General features: G+C 43.1%; 1 protein-coding gene across 1 annotated transcript in view; it reads left to right on the top strand.

The window, feature by feature from the left end:
• Window positions 1-17,354, top strand: part of DLK1 (delta like non-canonical Notch ligand 1) — a 139,218-nt gene that overhangs the window by 83,160 nt on the left and 38,704 nt on the right. Inside the window, exon 3 of the mRNA XM_086948567.1 lies at window positions 12,000-12,130. Within this exon, the coding sequence (XP_086804693.1) occupies window positions 12,000-12,130 (131 nt within the window). The remainder of the gene's footprint in view (window positions 1-11,999; window positions 12,131-17,354) is intronic.

The raw sequence follows: 17,354 nt of genomic DNA, 5'->3' as shown, positions 1-17,354 counted from the left end.
TAGTTTAAGGGTTCAGGGCTAGGTTTGGGTTTTGGGGTACAGGGGTATTTTAGGGTTCCGGGTGGTTTTGGGGTACAGTGGTATTTTTAGGGTTCAGGGCTAGGTTAGAGTTTTGGGGTACAGGGGTATTTTTAGGGTTCAGGGGTAGGTTTGGGTTTTGAGGTACAGGGGTATATATAGGGTTCAGGGCTAGGTTTGGGTTGGGTACAGGGGTATTTTTAGGGTTTAGGAATAGGTTTGGGTTTTGGGGTACAGGGTATATTTATAGGGTTAAGATGGGTTAGTGTTTAAGGGTGTTGGGGTATTTTAAGGAGTAAGGGTGGGTTATGATTATGGGGTGCAGGGGTATTTAAAGGGAGCAGGGTGGGATTAGCACACAATATGAGACATGGCATGAAGGGCGGAACGTACCACACGCCCCCAGCGTTTGTCACGCCCCCAGCACATGCCCACAGGACAACGCAGACACGCCCACAAGGGACTACTTTACTGGCACGGTTCTTTTACCTTTTAAATGTATATGGTGGGCGTCTGCATAGCCTATGTCCTTCTGCTGCAACTGCCCTTTCCAACGCTGTATTGGGTGTTGTGATTGGTGCTGTGGTTCCTGAGATTACCCCCCTCAAAGGTTTGGGCTCTCTCTTTATTATATTAGTATAGATACAGGTTTACAAGGTGTGTAAATATGGGAATACGTCAAAACCCATGGGAGTTTCATGGGAACACCAAGCCGAACTGAGAACTCAAAGCAATTGCCAATGTGAGACCCTTATCAATCCCACAGATGTTTCTACCAGTGATGACGATCGTTGTTGGCTTATTCCTGCCACTCAAATTCCGCCGGTCAAGGCCTGGACACCCCTGGTTCTTCAGATCAATGCTCTAACTTTCGCCCGTTGATTAAGGTCGTGCAATGGCCGTTTTAAGGCAGACCAGCCTGGGAAGTCAACCTTCAACGGAATAGGTCAGTCCTCTCTGTTGGATTATATTTTAGTAGAAACAAGCATATGGCAGAGGGCTGTTGACTTTGCTGTCATGCCGAGACATGACAGTGATCATAACACCTTGATATTGATCTTACTTCTTGCCCCGCACAGCTTACATTTTGATTACACTTGCCTCCATTCTTGCCTACACCCTGGAAATAACCAATATCTTTGGAGTTATAAATATTCTTTCTGAAATTTCTTCAGGTAAAATGCAGAGTAGCACATTTCAACAATTATTAGCATTTGGCTTTGTCACTTATAAATGTGAGGGTTAAATACTTTGTTAGTTGTGTTTCTAGCTTTCACCCGAAAGAAAAGTAATCAACAGGCCCTTAATATCATCAGTCCTTAGGTTGACATGGTGTTCTTTGTGTGTTCATAAAAGTAGTTCTTGGAAGTGTTTGACAGTAATTCTCAGACATCTTAAGCTACTTCTGTCAGTGTTTGTGAGTTAGAAATGTTGAAAGAAAGTTGCTTGAAAAACCAATCCCCATCTTTTTTGCCTCATGTTTAGAATAGTTTATCATTTTTGATAACTTCTTGTAGATTTTCACAGAGGTGGAAGCACCAGGGTGTGTGCGTTTGTGCACTAAAGTCTTAGCAAAAGAGATGATATTGTTTAGCTAAGATGACATTGCGTGTGTGTGTAAGTGTGTGTGTTAGGACTTTATACTGTAAATAAATGTTATGATTTTTAGAACGTGGAATCAACTCAGAATAGGTATTTTAATGCAGAGCATTCGTCTAGGCCAGGGGTCTCCAAACCAGTCCTGGAGGGCCGGATCCATGCCAGATTTTTAAAATTACTTAATGTATCTCAATGGGAGTATCCAAAAAGTCTGGCATGGATCCGGCCCTCCAGGGCCGGTTTGGAGACCCCTGGTCTAGGCTATGAGTGAAGCTATTTCCTTTACACACCAATCTCTCTAAATGTATAGAATTCATTGGGTGGGCTTTTTTTCCATGACAGGTCCCACCTCCATTACAGGAGTTACATTAAAAATGACATAAACATAAAACACATTGACAGTAGATTGACCATACCATGGCAGCATGGCATGCTTTCATCCCTTTTTGATTCTCTTAGGACAGATACAAAAAGTAGGGGGTTTCTGATAGAAAATACAAGCCCAATGACCCTGAAATCATGGGAGACATTTGACTGACTTTCATGTCTGGCATCACCATGGTGTACGCGGTTGACCTAACAGGAACCAGAAATGTAGAAATGGCATTGGAAGGGCAAGAAATAATACAGCCAGACCAATAGCACTTACAATGGTGGCATTTTCTGAATAGAGAAGACAGTGAACCCATCATTAGGAAATCAGCAATCCTGGACTTGTAAATGAGTCAGGGCCTATGTCACTTTGCAATCGCGACACCCAGCATTTCTGTGACCAGTAAATAATTTTAAGAACCTCCCTGGTTCTAAAAGATTCAAATTATATCTATTTATGCAGTAGGTCGCAAATTAGGACTCTAAGATTGGAGGAAGTCACAGGGATTGTGGCCTGCTGGGGTCAGCAGACCACTATATCTTTGTCTGCTTTTAATAAAGCAAACTCATTTTTATGCTCCAGCTTTGCAGCACAAGTGGCTCCAGGCAGTTATGTGTGCATTAATAGAGAGAGGCTTTGGCTCTCCTCACATGTAGGTACCTAGGAGTACACCCACAGAACATTGAAATGCTACTAAAGTGTCTTAGATAACTAGATAATGTATCTTGTTTTTCTCTAGCAGCAGCACAGATGAGAAGAGGGAAGTCATTAACTTGCATGACATTTTCTGTCTGGCTTCACAGTCCAAATGTCACCTGACCTTTTAACCTTCACCAATATTATTTTACAGTTCTAATGCTTCTCCATAAATACATATTCATTCCCATGCTATTTACTTGTAGTGTTTTACATTACCATACAACATTATTTTAAAGCAAGACCTATTCACTTTGATAATACTTGGTTTAAATGCAGCCTGTTTTACTTAAAGGAAATGAACTGCATTTAATAAAAAGGTTTACTTGTATTTGTTTGTTTAAGAGTTGCCAGTGGTCCCCTGTTCCTCTGCCTACTCTTTAACAACCTATTCTTTATGTTCATGAGGGGGAATTGGTCCTAATAGACCCCTTCTCTTTTGTAAATGCAGTACAACTTCCTTTAAGGCATCAGTGGAATAACAATGTTTTGCGATCGGATTTGGGTCAGAAAACATTGAGTAAGATACCTTTTGGGTATATGAAAAGGATGCTTACAACACTCCCCTTCCAGTTACTGAATCAGCATTCTTTTTGAATCCCATTTTCAGAATCAGATTCAATTTTGTGACTCTTACAACCGGATTAGTTCATAAGAAAAATCATTTTATTGGTAGGAAACACAGAATTTGAGTCTTTGCGACTGTTAATAGGCTTTGTACATAGGGCCCGGTTAGCTAACAAATGTATATACCTTGGCAGAGAAATAAAATGTATGTCTAAGATCACTCATGCTAGGAAATACACTGCAAGATAGGCCAAATAAAACATTGACTTTAGTACTGAGATGGGAGGACAGCTAGAATCCAAGAAGTGCTGTTACGTAATTTGGTTGTGTATTTTGAAATAGCCTCTGATGTTCCTGTTTGGAAGAAGAGATGATCAGCCTGCTGGAGAAGGAGATTACAATACCAGAAGTGGTAGAGGATATTAGATCTTTTAAATCAAGTAAAGCCCTGGGCCTAGGCGATCTCAGCATAAAATTGGATCTGTGATACACATCCGTGTTGACCACTAGGAAGAACATACAAAGGCTATGTCCTGTGCAGACCTACCCACATGTCTATGAAAGAAGCTTCCATAGTAGTATTTAAAAAAACAAAGACACCATGAAATCTGTTCATCACTGAAAAATGTTGCTGGAAACATATTTTGAAAAATCATGGTAATGTTGCTGACAATGCATATGAGGGAGATTCATTCAACTAGATCTGACCGGATTCATGCCAGAGAGGTGCACATCATGAAATCTGAGCTGGCTGTTCAATATTGTGCATGTAGTAGTGCGCCAGTCAAATACTGCTCTTACAAACATAGAACCAGTGGCTCTATATAATATATGTATACATACTCAAATTTTGTCAGTGGACTGTTTGCATAGAAATCGGAGGTAGCAGAAATACATGTAAATGAATGGGTGACTGAATGGTTTGTATTGCAATAAGGGACAAAATAAGGTTGCACGCCATCACGGGGCCCTTGACATAGACCATTCATGTAGAAATTTCAATGTAAATATATAGCTAAAGAGGTATAGAATTAAGATTTTTGCTATTTGCAGATGGCATATTGCTTTACATGCAAAACTCTGGCAGAGATATGTAGAAGGCATTGGATTTCTAGACCAATTAGGCTACGTTTCTGAACCATGAATTAATGGGTCCATAAACTCCAAATGGTCTTACTTGGATTGCTGAAGGCTGATGATGTAGTACACCTATCATTTTAGTGGGTGTGAGACCTGGCATTTTTGGCAGGTTTATCCCCAGACTTTTTGATTTTTGGACACTGTTTGTGACCCCTTTTTTATTGGTTTTAGGACTCTGGGCACTTTACCATGCTAATCAGTGTTAAAGTGCATATGTTTTCTATGTAAATTGAATTGTTGATTGGTGTACCCATGATTGGCATATTTGATTTACTAATAATTCAATAGTAACATGCACAGGTGTGCCCAGGGCCTGTAAATCACTTGCTGCTAGTGGGTATTCAGCACTGGTTGTGCTAACGACACTGGTAGCCCTTCAAAGGTATCTCAGAATTGCCACTGCAGTGTCTGCGTGCAGTTTTTAACTGCCATGTTAACCTGGCAAGTGCACCCACTTGCCAGGCTATAGCGTTCAATTTACTTACATGTAAGGCACCCCCAAGGTAGTCAAAAGGTACCCTATGGGCAAGGTGCAGTATATTTGAAAGGTAGGAAATGTAGCAGGGTGTTTTACATGTCCTGATATGAGTGAAATACTGTGCATTTCGTTTTTCACTATTGCAAGGACTAGCTCTCCCATAGACTAACATTGGAGCTGCTGTGTGACATTTTACAAGTGTAAATTTCAATTGGGAACAGCTAGAGATTTGGAGTTAAAGCTCTCTGCACCCAGAATGTAATACTACACCTTTTAGTAAGGTGTTTTTTTAATTGTGTGTTTGGAAATGCCATTTTAAGAAAGTGGCCATTTTCCTGCTTAGCCATCCTGTGTGCCTCTGCCTGTTTGTAGATGGACAGTCTGGGTTTAGACTGACAGGGGCTGGTTTAGCATCCCCTTCAGACTCTCACACAAGGGGAGCAGAGGTGCACCCTGTGTATGCAGATGTGCCCTCCTGGGCTAGAGTGGTGGGAGGAGTTGGCACTAAAACCTGAATAGGCTGTGGCTGCCTTCCGTAATGTTGTCACTACCTCCTGCAGTGAAACTGGTCCAGGAAGGGCAGAACTGGTTGTTACTGAGTCAAAGAGACTTTCTGCCTAAGACTTCAAAGGGAAACGTAGTTTAAATAATGGGGCTCTCACCCCAGACCTTTAGAACACTTTTGGACTAAGGACCCAGCCAAGAGGAAGAGCTTCCAGGTGGATACCGATCCTTTGCTGTTTGTTGCTTTGTTGGGTTATCCTGCAGTTGCTGCTTCTGACTTGGATAGTGAAAGGACTGGACTGAACTTTCGTAAATCCTGCTGTTAAGGTATCTCCAAGTGCTTGAAGTATAGTTTGCCTCCTGCTGGAAGTCTCAGACATACCAAAGATTTCACCATCCTTTGCGTAGCTGCATCTGGAACTGCGTTTTCATCTGCCACAGAGGAAAAAGCAAACCTGACGCCTTCAATGAAGCCATTAACAGTTCCATAACCTGTTGGCACCGCAACAAGCACCGTCACACTTCGCACCGCAATCTTGTTCTATCTGGCGCTGAACGATGTTGTCACTGAGCCGCTGTTTGCACCGTGACCTGCAGGCAACGTACGCCACACTGCCTAGCTTTACACTGCCGCTCTGATTTCTCCAACACAACCACTCCAAGTTTACATCAACGCTGCTGCCTGCACAGTGACCTAGGGCCACCGCTTGTAAGTTATTAGACGCACCACCTCATGTCCCAGTCTGCAGCCTTGGCCCACCGATGCCGGCACCATTGACTGCAGATCGTCAACTGACACCCCTGCTTGCATCATGACATGTGGGCCCCACATACTGTATTGCTCCACTTCGCACTGCAGCCTTAGGACTGACTACCAGCAACAGAGCTTCAACAAAAACAATGCCATTGCTTGCACCACGATCTCCCAACACTTCAACGATCACCACTCCACTTCGCACCGCAGCCCTGGTCTCAGCGATAGCGCTGGATGCCATCGCCGACCGCTGCCTACACCGCGACTTGAAGACACTGCACACTGCACCGCTTCACTTCACACTGCAGCCCTGACATCTGCTGATGGCTGCACTCCTGACTTCAACCTCACAGGATTCAAACTGCAATGTGTGTGACTTCAGGGGTCCAACGACTCCTGCACCGACCTTCGGAACCAACACCTGTTGATGTTGTCTCTTCAGAGCTCATTGCTAGGTCCATGACACCCTGCATTTTCAAGGTAGTGTTTGCAGGTCTCCCGACACCGTACTTGGCCCGCGACCTCGCTGTCGGCCTGAACTGTTAGATTTGTTTGTTCACGATACTGTGATAGCCCCAGACTACGCTTCCGACTTCAAGGACTGTATCTTAATTTTATTTTTGCAATATTCAAATCTTGATACCTGTATGTTGGATTTATATTGTTTTCTTTTTGTTTTACAGAGATATACATTGGCTATTTTTCAAAAAATGTTGCTGTGTCCTTTTTAGGTCTCGCACTTGGCGACGCATATTGCCAGCGAGACCTATTGTTGTTGTTTTCCCTCCCAAGTGGTACAGACCGGTGCACAAGCCGATCAGGGTCTGTGGACGCGCTTACGTGTCTCCCTTGAAAGCTTCATGGCATCATGCTGATTGAGATTGGGTCGCGTGCCATTCATTGACTACACGACAAGCATGGTCTTGGGTGGAAGAGCAGAATATATTGTCACCTACAATGGAGCAAAGAAACCACCACAGACATAGAACCTGCCCAAGGAGAGAGGCAAAAGGAGAGACTCAAGCAGAAGTAGTGCGAAGCGCTCGCAGACGCTGCAGTGCCGCTACTCACTCGTCTTGATGGCCTCCTGATAGCTCTTCTCGGGCAGGGAAGCTCCTCCGGCATGCAGCATGGCGTGCAGGGGCTGTTTTTTCTTTAGCTTTGGCGGCCCCCTCCCATAGCCTCACAAGCCGTGCAGCAGTCCTCCAACACAGCGAGCGAACACCGCACAAGCTGCAGGGCACGGCAATGTGCATGCTCACGGAGTCTCGCTCCCACGTCTCTTCTGTTCCGTCTTATTCTACTATGGAGGCTGTTCTGCGCTCCAGGCCGACCTGTTCCCCAGTCCCGCCCAGACTGTGTGCCTCAAGCCCAGCCCGAGAAGCCTCACTGCGATGGGCTTGTCCTTAAAGTGTTAAGTATGTGCACTATTGCCTTAGTAAATAGCACCCTGTCACTCTTCTTCCCCCCTCGTCATTTTGAGAGACCTGTGAATCAGAGGGCATGACCTTTCATCTTTACAATGTCGACAAACTTCATAAAACGAACAAGGTTTCCTGTTGAGTTATGATGAATCCTATTATTGAAATGTCTAGCAACACATTTTTTGTGGAAAACACATTTCTTGATGGTACCACATTAAGAGCACATTTCGCATGGAAAACAGCAATCATTTAATTATTTTATAATCTTTAAGAGTTGTGATTTACTTGGTCAATGTAATCAAGGGCGTGGCTTAAAAACACCTAACCTAAAAATCTGTGTTTAGCATAGTGTGCTGCCCGACTTGAATTTTGCTGTTCCTTGCATTGCGTCCAGAGATATGATATGAGTCACATCATACCTACAAGCCAGGACTATTGGCTTTGTAAATGTTTGCTAGTTGCGTAAGATAATAAGCAGCAACTATGGCTTATATATAATATTGAAAAAACTTCCACTTAAAGCCCTGGTGATACCACAACAATGTTGCTGCTGCTGACTTTAAAAAAGAGACGGGCAATCCAGAGAGAAAATTACTCTCTCTAAAAGGATTTCCCTTCCCCAACAACTCTCACCTGGCATGACGCCCTAAGCCTCCACTAGTGAGAAGTGAGCAGTGTGAGCACGTGCACGTCGGTGTTCCTGCTGTCACTACAGTCTGGGAAAAACCGGACCGCCTGTGCCAGGGCACAAAACAGAGCCTGATAGAGACCCATTTCGAGGCCCCCTCAAAAAAACTGCCGGCGCTCAGAGCCAGTGAGACCCGGCCCACTTAAAGCCCCAGGTGAATGATTCTTTACTACAGAGGTTCTGATTATAAAGCCTCCAGGCCTCCTTGTCAAACAGGAGATCTCTGACAGTCAGGAGGAGCCTTTAGGAAAATTGATGCTAACCCCTTGGGAAAGTATTTCATGCAGACTTGCACTTAGTAAACAGAAATAGTTTAAAGATGCTTGTGAGGGGCCAACATTTATTTAAGTGTTTATATTTTGTGGCTTTTGGAGCTGCAGCAGTGAAGTGTCCTTTCCAACACTCATACTTCTCTTTTTCTGCATCGCTTCCCAACGCCGCAAATATCATCCACCCTTTTGATATCCTATCTACTCCCTCTTCAGTTGTTGCCAGGTGGCAGACCCGAGTTTCAAGATTTGTAAACTATGTTGCGGCAATGAAGGAAACCGACCCTGCCACAAAGCATGCCCTGCAGCTCCATTTCGCAGGGGAGGAAATACACAAGATGTTCATTACTCTCTCCAAAAACGAGACAGTAAACTGACTATGATGCACTGCTCACAAAACTCATCAGGCCATTCAGCACCCAAGATTACAGATTATGAAAGGTGTGTATTGCTCCAAGCCATCTATTGCCCTGACTCTATCTATCTATGGCCCTCACTCTATCTATCTATCTATGGCCCTCACTCTAGCTATCTATCTATCTTTCTATCGCCCTCACTCTATCCATCTATCGCCCTCACTCTATCTATCTATCGCCCTCACTCTATCTATCTATGCCCTCCCTCTATCTATCTATCACATCACCACAGCATCACTCAGCATCACCACAGCATCACTCAGGGGCACCACAACTTCACTATGCGCTACCACAGCATCACTGAACGCCACAGCATGATTCGTCGCCACCACAACATCCCTCAGCGCCACCACAGCATCAATTTGTGCAACCATTCAACAACAACTGGTTAAAATAGGTTCTCTCAATGTTTCAAGCTCCATTACAAATGTCACAAAAAGATGTTAATATTTCACTTCTGTTCTTGGATTTTCATCACAGTAAAATACACTGAACATAATCTTCACAAAAGTTATTTACAAAAGTTTTAACTATTGCCATTATAAATGAAAATAACTTTTATTTAAGTATTAATTATTAAAAAAATTAAAAGCCATTGTTATTTGTAATATCAATACATCTAAGTCACGTAAATACAACACATATTGCGTTACAAATGCTATAGGTGTCACATTTGCGAAAGTTAAAACTATTGGCATTGTAAATGACAAAGCTATTAATTTCACTATTTTCAAAACCAACACATAAATAAAAAAATTGTCATTTACAATACCAAAAACTCAAACTGTCCTAATGCGAGACCTATTGCATTGCAAATGCTTGTTTAGTGTTTTCACTATATGTGTTATGTGCAAATGCTTTACACATTGAATCTGAGATAAGCCTGATTGCTCATACAAAACTAACAAGGGTTTTTTTTTAGAAGTGTAATCCCCTTTCCCTGTCTAAAAAGAAGGGTCCCTACTTGGATAGGGTGCAAACCTGCTAACCAGAGACCCCCATTTCTAACAGTGGGTGATTCATGTTAGTTAGAGTCTGGGGGTTCACACTGTGGCGTAACACAGGCCCCCACAGCCACCGTGGTGCGTGGGGCCCCTAAGCTCCAGGGGGCCCCCTCAGCCCAGTACTTCACCAGGGAGCTCCTGATTGAGCTCGGAGAGGGCCCCTCTATGTACCTTGCAGGGAAGTCCCCTCAAGTTTCTTTACGCCACTGGGTTCACATATCAGGGTGACAAATGCATGTTCCAGCAGACTTTTTATAACACAATAGAAGATTTCAACCGAAAGTGAACAAATGGTTCAGACTCTCAAACTAGATAGAAGGCAAAATAGTCATCAGAAAAATGTCCATTGTACTAATTTACTTGGATTCAGTATTTTAACATTATTTCGGAGTACATCTCTTTCTTAGCGGATGCAGATTTCATAAGGCTCCCTTAGCTGGGAAAATTAGTATCAAAGAGTAGTACATGACCAGATCTATTGAAAGCAGCCGCTTGCAAGTACAAGACCTTAATCATAGCTTGTGGTGACCCATCTTCAGAGTAACTACTTGGGAAGATTTAATTGATGCAAGACCATATGCTAGGATATTAAAACTCAATTATGAGCACTTTGATAAGGAAATGTACCTGATTTACCCTGTCGAGTGATAGAAAACTAGAAAGAGTCATTGGACTGTACTTTAGTACTATGGCAGAGAGATCTGCAGTCCAAAGAAGTCATGTGGTATTCATCGTTTCTCTCTGGGGTTTGATGCTGTTTTGGAACACATATTTGTCATTAATTTATGTCAACAGCAGACTACTAGAGATGAATGGTGATTACACCATCTGTTGTTACTACAGATGAATAGTGGTTTGATTATGTATTAGTAGAGATGAATGGGGGTTAGATCATGTGTTTGTAGAGAGACATGATGGTTAGGTCATGTATTAGTAAGAATGAATGTTCGTCAAACTATAGTATGTGGTATGCCTGAAACCTAGAGGAGTATCTTTTGAAGAAATACATTGACTAGCACTGTATGTCTCTGATGAGAATGGGTGTGACACCAATGTTGCTGCACATATTAAATTCAAAGATCCAACGCGTGCTGCATGCAAAGGGTCTCAGCCCACATTACTTCTGCTAATTTTGAGATTGCTCAGTTCTGTAATACTTTTTGAAAAAGGTGTTCAAAGCCTTTTGACATTTTAGTGAGGTTACACATACCGGATGAGTCAGTGGCTATGCGTACACATTGTGGTCCACATAATTCATTTGAAATGTGTTGACTTGGCAACCGCTCTGGCCAAACGCAGCGTTGCTATTGGCGGATCTAATCACGGCTTCCTGGTCTGTTTCTTCGCAAGGCCGCGGTACTCTGCTGCTTGTATTGAGCCCGAGGAATGCGGCTGCTGCCTAGCGCACCCCATGCAGAGGTCTCGCGCAGTCTGGGCCAACTTCTGTTGCACTTGAACGCACGTAGAATAGTGAGGAGGTTTAGTGGAAATGGCGACATAATACATTTGAAGAGGTCATATGGGCAGATTTATGAAGGACTTGCGCCGCCGGTGCGTCACTTTTTCCCATGTTAAAAATGACGCACCGGCGGCGCAAGGCCTTCATAAATCTGCCCGGAGTGTTAGGGTAACTGTTTCGTTCTACGGCAAAAGCAGGTATGATGTTTTTTTTTACTATTCTGATGCACATCAATAGATTATTTGTATACAGATCATTATCTCTAATGACAAGGATTATTTTATTGCATAGCGTTTACACTCCTTTTTGATAACTTTGAAAAATAAAAAAAATAAGCAAATTTAAATGGTACGCAGACAGTCCAGGTGTTGGATGTATCTTGTGATAGCTACTTGATTTTAAGAGCAATTTAGTCTTTTCGATTTCTTTAACATTTAGCTAGAGCATGTTTATGAAAAACCTTGAAATAGGCTTTTAACAATGATTATTTGTTGAATGTTTATGTTTATAAACATGGTGCAAGGCAAGACTTCTCAAATGCTTTTATCTCGTTGTGAAGCCCCTTCAAACATTTTAAACAATCTGTGCCTTTATTCTGTTTCTTTTGCAGGTGTCAACCAGGGTGGCAGGGAGAACTTTGCGACCGGTGCCTGCCTTTTCCTGGCTGCCTGCATGGCAAGTGCACCAGCCCGTGGCAATGCGTCTGTCAAGAAGGATGGGTGGGAAGCCTTTGTGACATAGGTTTGGAAATACTTTAACATCATAAGTCAGTTAAAAAGCATGCATCAGCACCGCCATCTAGTGGACAGAAGGGAAAGATTCACTGTATAGTCTTGTTTTGGTTCCAAACATGAATGAAGCACGTTACGACCGAACGACTATTTCTAATAAATTGTGTACAGCTTGCAAATACAATTGGGCAGATTTACAAGCCCCTTGCGCAACTTTTGCGTCACTTTTTCCATGTTAAAATTGACGCAAAAGTGGCGCAAGGGGCTTGTAAATCCGCCCCTTAGTCTGTTCCAGTAAAGCCTACACTTTTAAAAGAAACGTTTGCATGGAAATAAATACGTGCTATTCTTAAAAAAAAAACACCAATTCACATTGTTTCACTGTCTTGGCGTCGAGTCAATTTATCATTTATAAGTGATATTTTATAAAATGTATAAATGTGTACTAGAAAACGGATTTACAAATGTTATGTAGTTATAATATAAATAACATTATACTTCACTGCCATTTCAGTTCGTTTGGGAATTTTAGTTGCATACTATTCTGCTACTGGAGTGTCTCTCTGTAATCTCTTGATCAAACATCTTGGCAAATATGTTTCGGAGTGTGCATTAGATACATATTTATTTCCACATAGAAGTAGGGAATTCAGCGCCTGGCGCAATATGGTTCATGACCAATACATACGGTCCACGTTTAGAGTAAACTGAGAAGAAAGACAATGCAACCGATAAACAGTGATTGCTATACAAATCCTCATTTCTTATATGGGATTTGTCTGAGACAAAAATGCAACAATCAATACTCACTTTACCTATTAATACGTACATTAAAATTACTGTGCTGCACAGAATCTTAAAAAGTTGTAATATCTATTTCCTGTCTCCAACTATCCATCATTTCACAATGGTCTGTCTGAACATGGAGTTTTGGCCCAATTCTATATTGCTTTCAAAATGTGAATAGAAAGTTTCCAGAGGGCTGAAGACCAAAGCGCATTCAGCACAAAAAGCATGAGCAGTGCACTATAAAATAATCAATAACCTAGGGAAAATTGATTACAATTCAAAGAGATTGAAAGGGGATTTAGTACAACGTATGCTCTCATTTTATAAGGCTGCTTTCAAATTATAATATATTACTATTCCATTTTTGATAATGTAATGGATCTTGGTCGACGTCTTCATATATGAATATTAGAATGTCGGCCATTAGCAATATAATGTAGCAATTAAAGTAGCAAGAGAGCCCATGTACGGGTGGCATATTAAAAGAATACTAAGTAGTCTCCTGAGTTTTGTTAAGTGTTTCCTAGAATTTGTTCACAGCAAAGGCAAGGGGCCTGCTGATTTTTTTTCAGTCAGTCAGTCAGTCAATAACTTTATTTCGGCAATCTCGGACCACAAAATTACATCATTGCAATCATCATTCCACACAAAAAAAAATAACAGTAGACTGTACAATCATGTATTTACAATCATTATAATATTAAAAATAAGGGTAAAACCATTATCCTAAAATCAAGTAAAAACTGTTGTAAAATTAATTTGAGGCTAGTAATTATTAAGATCAAACGAGGAGTAGAACCGAGAAGTCGCACAAACTTCCCAGCTAGCTAGACCTACAATAATTGATAAAACTAATATACAGAAAGCTCTCCGTAGATTCACTTCAAGAAGCCTCGGCGCCTATGCCACATACCATTTAAGAAGTGCGAGACAGCAAAAACAACGGGGGGGATGGGTGTCGTATTTAAAAATCCTGTAGGCCTCTGACAGTGCCTAAACCCTAAGTTTCTGCATATTGGGGCTAGCCATCGTTTGCGTGGCAAGTGGTATGCGGGGCAGACAAAAAGCACACGAGTTTCAGACTCTACCCTATATTTACACCCTGGGCATTCTCCCTTATTTTCTGTGGCCCATTTACTAGAAAGGGCCATTAGTGGAAGCGTCCCCATTCTAAATTGCATGTATAGTTTCCTAGCTGGGGGGGGGGCGGGGAATCACATCCAGGCAGTGTTCTTTTCTGTATGCAGCCTTTACGTGAAGGAACTCTATTGTTATTCGACCGCCGGTGGCCCTTTCTTGGAGTGTTAATAAGTTGTGTTGCCTATAGTGCCAGACAAGATCTAACCCGGATATTAAAGGACATGCTGACTCAGGCGTTTTCCCGAGGTCCTGCTTGCCTAGCCTAGCACAGAGATCCCTTATGTGGATAAGCCATGGTATTTTCTTGTTAGTTTTAATTGGACCTCCCTGAGCTCTGCTCTATAGCACGACATCTACTGCGTCGCCCATATCCTGCGCCAGAATGTAATGGGCCTTAAGGCAGTCTCTTCATCAACAGATTGCAGACTCAGATCCATACGGAGGGGGACTAAGAGGATGCTACGAGGGAGGCCCCATAATTGCTCATGAAATTGTGCTCTATTTTCATGAGGTTGGAGGGCCTGCAATGCCCCCACAATTCAACTCCGTATAGGGTATCCCCCCTGGCTTGGACTTTGTATATTTCAATAACAGGGGCAGCTGGCTTGAACGTGGAGGTTCTATGCAATTTCATGATCTCCCCCCACCGTCTGCGTTACTCTGAGACCTGCCTTAGCCAATTGGGTATCCCACTCAAGATGTTCCGATAGTGTAATACCAAGGTACTCAAATGTCCTTACTCTTTCCAGAGGTATACCCTTCAGGAGGGGATTTGGGTGGGTGGTTTTGGGGGGGTTGAAGATCATGAATTTGGTCTAAGTTAAATTGATCTCCAAACTCCTCAAGCTGCAGAACTCAGCAAAACCATCCAGAGTGTGTTATATGCCCATTGGTGTTTTGGACAACAAAAGAGTGTCGTCCACGAACATCAACGCAGGGACTTTCCCCGAGACTAACCTTGGTGCATCGCTGTCTTTGATGCTATTTAGATGTTCGATGAGCCCATTAATGTAAAGACAGAATAGGGTAGGGGCAAGGACACATCCCTGGCGTACCCCCTTTTTGACAGGGAAGCGAGCAGAGAGTTCCCCATACTTTCCACATCTTACTTGCGCATAGTTCATTGCATGCAGCCTCACTAGCATGTCAAGGAGGTAAGGTGGAATCCTAAGGTCGCATAGTACTTTCCAGAGTTTTTTCCTGGGGACTAAGGCAAAGGCCAACTTCAGGTCGACGAATATGAGATAGAGGCTGCCACCCTCTATGCTCACTGTCTTCCAGTAAAGTAACTGAAGTCTAAATATCTGGTCGACAGTTGATGTACTCGCCCGGTGCCAGCCTGGTATAGACTTAGTATCTCCAACTCCTCTATCCAACCCTGTATTCAGTCCAAAATGACCCATCCCATGAGTTTTTGGGTTGTGTCTATTAGACTAATGGGCCTACAGTTTGAGGGTAGGAGAGGGCAACCTTTTTTGTATATAGGGACTATTTCATCCCCACGCCAAGTATCGGGGGATCCATGGCCTTCAAGATGGCATTAAACAGAACACACAAATAGGGGGCCCAGATTTTAGGTTCCATCTGGAAGAGATCTAAAGGTAGTTTTTCTAGGCCAGGTGCTTTATTGGCTGTAGATTCGTGATAGCGTGTTCGACTTCACTCAGGGTAATCTCACACGCACCTTCCAGTTGGGACTCCTGAGAAGACGTTGGAGAGACATTAAAAACAGCCACTTCATTCTGCTCACCATATAATGCCCCAAAATGTACTTCCCAGGCTTCGGGCGCTATATTAGGTTCTAGGACAGGTCACCCTCCCCTATCCCCACAACTTACTATTGCCCAAAATGATTTCAAACCTTTATCATTCTGGGCCGTCCTAAGGGCTTCCCACTTCTCCACTTCTCCAGTACCCAGTTTTTATTTTCTGTTTCTGTTTTCTGTTTTCACTTACACCTTGCCCTAGCTGAATGATTGATGACTTGACCTTTGCCTTCACTGCATTTAAAAGATCCTCTTTAGCTTTACTGCAATTTGCGTTAAACCAAGGACATTTGGAACAACTGTTTTCCATGGGATTTGTCACTGGATAAAAAACGTCCAGCAATTTTGCCGTTAGCTGCTCATGGATTTTTAGGGGCCTGTCCTGTAAGCCTATTTGAGACTCACCGCTCCCGGCCTGCCCCATTTCTATTAGCAGTGGTAGTGCATGCTGGTATATGTTGGCTAATTTGGGTAGGGATTGCTGTATGTGGCTCCATCTTACTCTCCGTCTATTATTGGATAATATTAGTGCATTAGGCTCTCTGATAAGCACTGGTGGGGGATTTGAGAGCCCCATACTCCCTGCTTTTAGTGTCATTACTAGGGCATTATGGTCGCTATCCTGCCTCTGGTGGACATAGAAGTCAAGAACTCTATCCCAAGTTCTAGTCTTGACCAGGATATAGTCAAGCAAGGAAGCCTGCCCCACTCTATTAAACATGTGCTGGCCCGGTCTATCAGATTTGGTCCTCCCATTTATGCCCCCAATGAGAGGGCCAGGGTGAGCGAGTTGAGTTGCATGACCAGTGGTGTCCAGGCTTTAACCAGTGGAATTTGTGGGTCGGGTATTGACCAATGCTGGTCCTCCTCAGTGGGCACATCTAGAGATAGATCAATAAGAGGCTCGAATTGGCAATTAAAATCGCCTCCTATGATCAACAAAACTGCTGGGTCCAGAGTTGATATGAGATATCCCAGCTCCTCTATTGCACCTAATTCCTGTCTGTTGCTCATAGGTCTGAAGTAGACATTGATTAGGGCTATTTGTGTCTTTGAGGGGAGTGTTAACAGAATGCATTGGACGTCATCGGTGGAAGATGGAATCTGCTCAGCTTTAACGCCAAGATGTATATCCACCCAAATAGTTGAACCGCCTGACGGTCTTCCCCTCCCCTTCATGGTGGCTAGAATATTAAAGGAAGCGGAGCCTACTCTGTGATGTTCTTCCCTGGCCTATGTCTCTTGAAACATGCAGATATCATGGTTATCTACAAAGCATCCCCAATCTGGACAGGGTAATTTGTTCTAATGTTCCAGGTTCCATGACAGGATCCGAGTACTATCATCCTGTGCTCTGACTCTATTCTGGACCTCAATGCCAGTATCACATAGGGCCAGCAGATCACTGGGATTAAGTTTGTGTGAGTTGCCAGGTGTCCCACCCGATTCTCCAGTAGGGCCCCTCTGGCTACTAGAGGTGATACAACCATGGCCCCCCTTTCTGGGTAGTGGCTGATGATAGACCAGAGCTCGGAGCAC

This window comes from Lissotriton vulgaris, unplaced genomic scaffold, assembly GCF_964263255.1.
Source record: "Lissotriton vulgaris unplaced genomic scaffold, aLisVul1.2 SCAFFOLD_2510, whole genome shotgun sequence".
Lineage (NCBI taxonomy): Eukaryota > Metazoa > Chordata > Amphibia > Caudata > Salamandridae > Lissotriton > Lissotriton vulgaris.
Note: the sequence above shows the minus strand (reverse complement) of the source record. Positions and strands in the feature narration are given on the sequence as shown.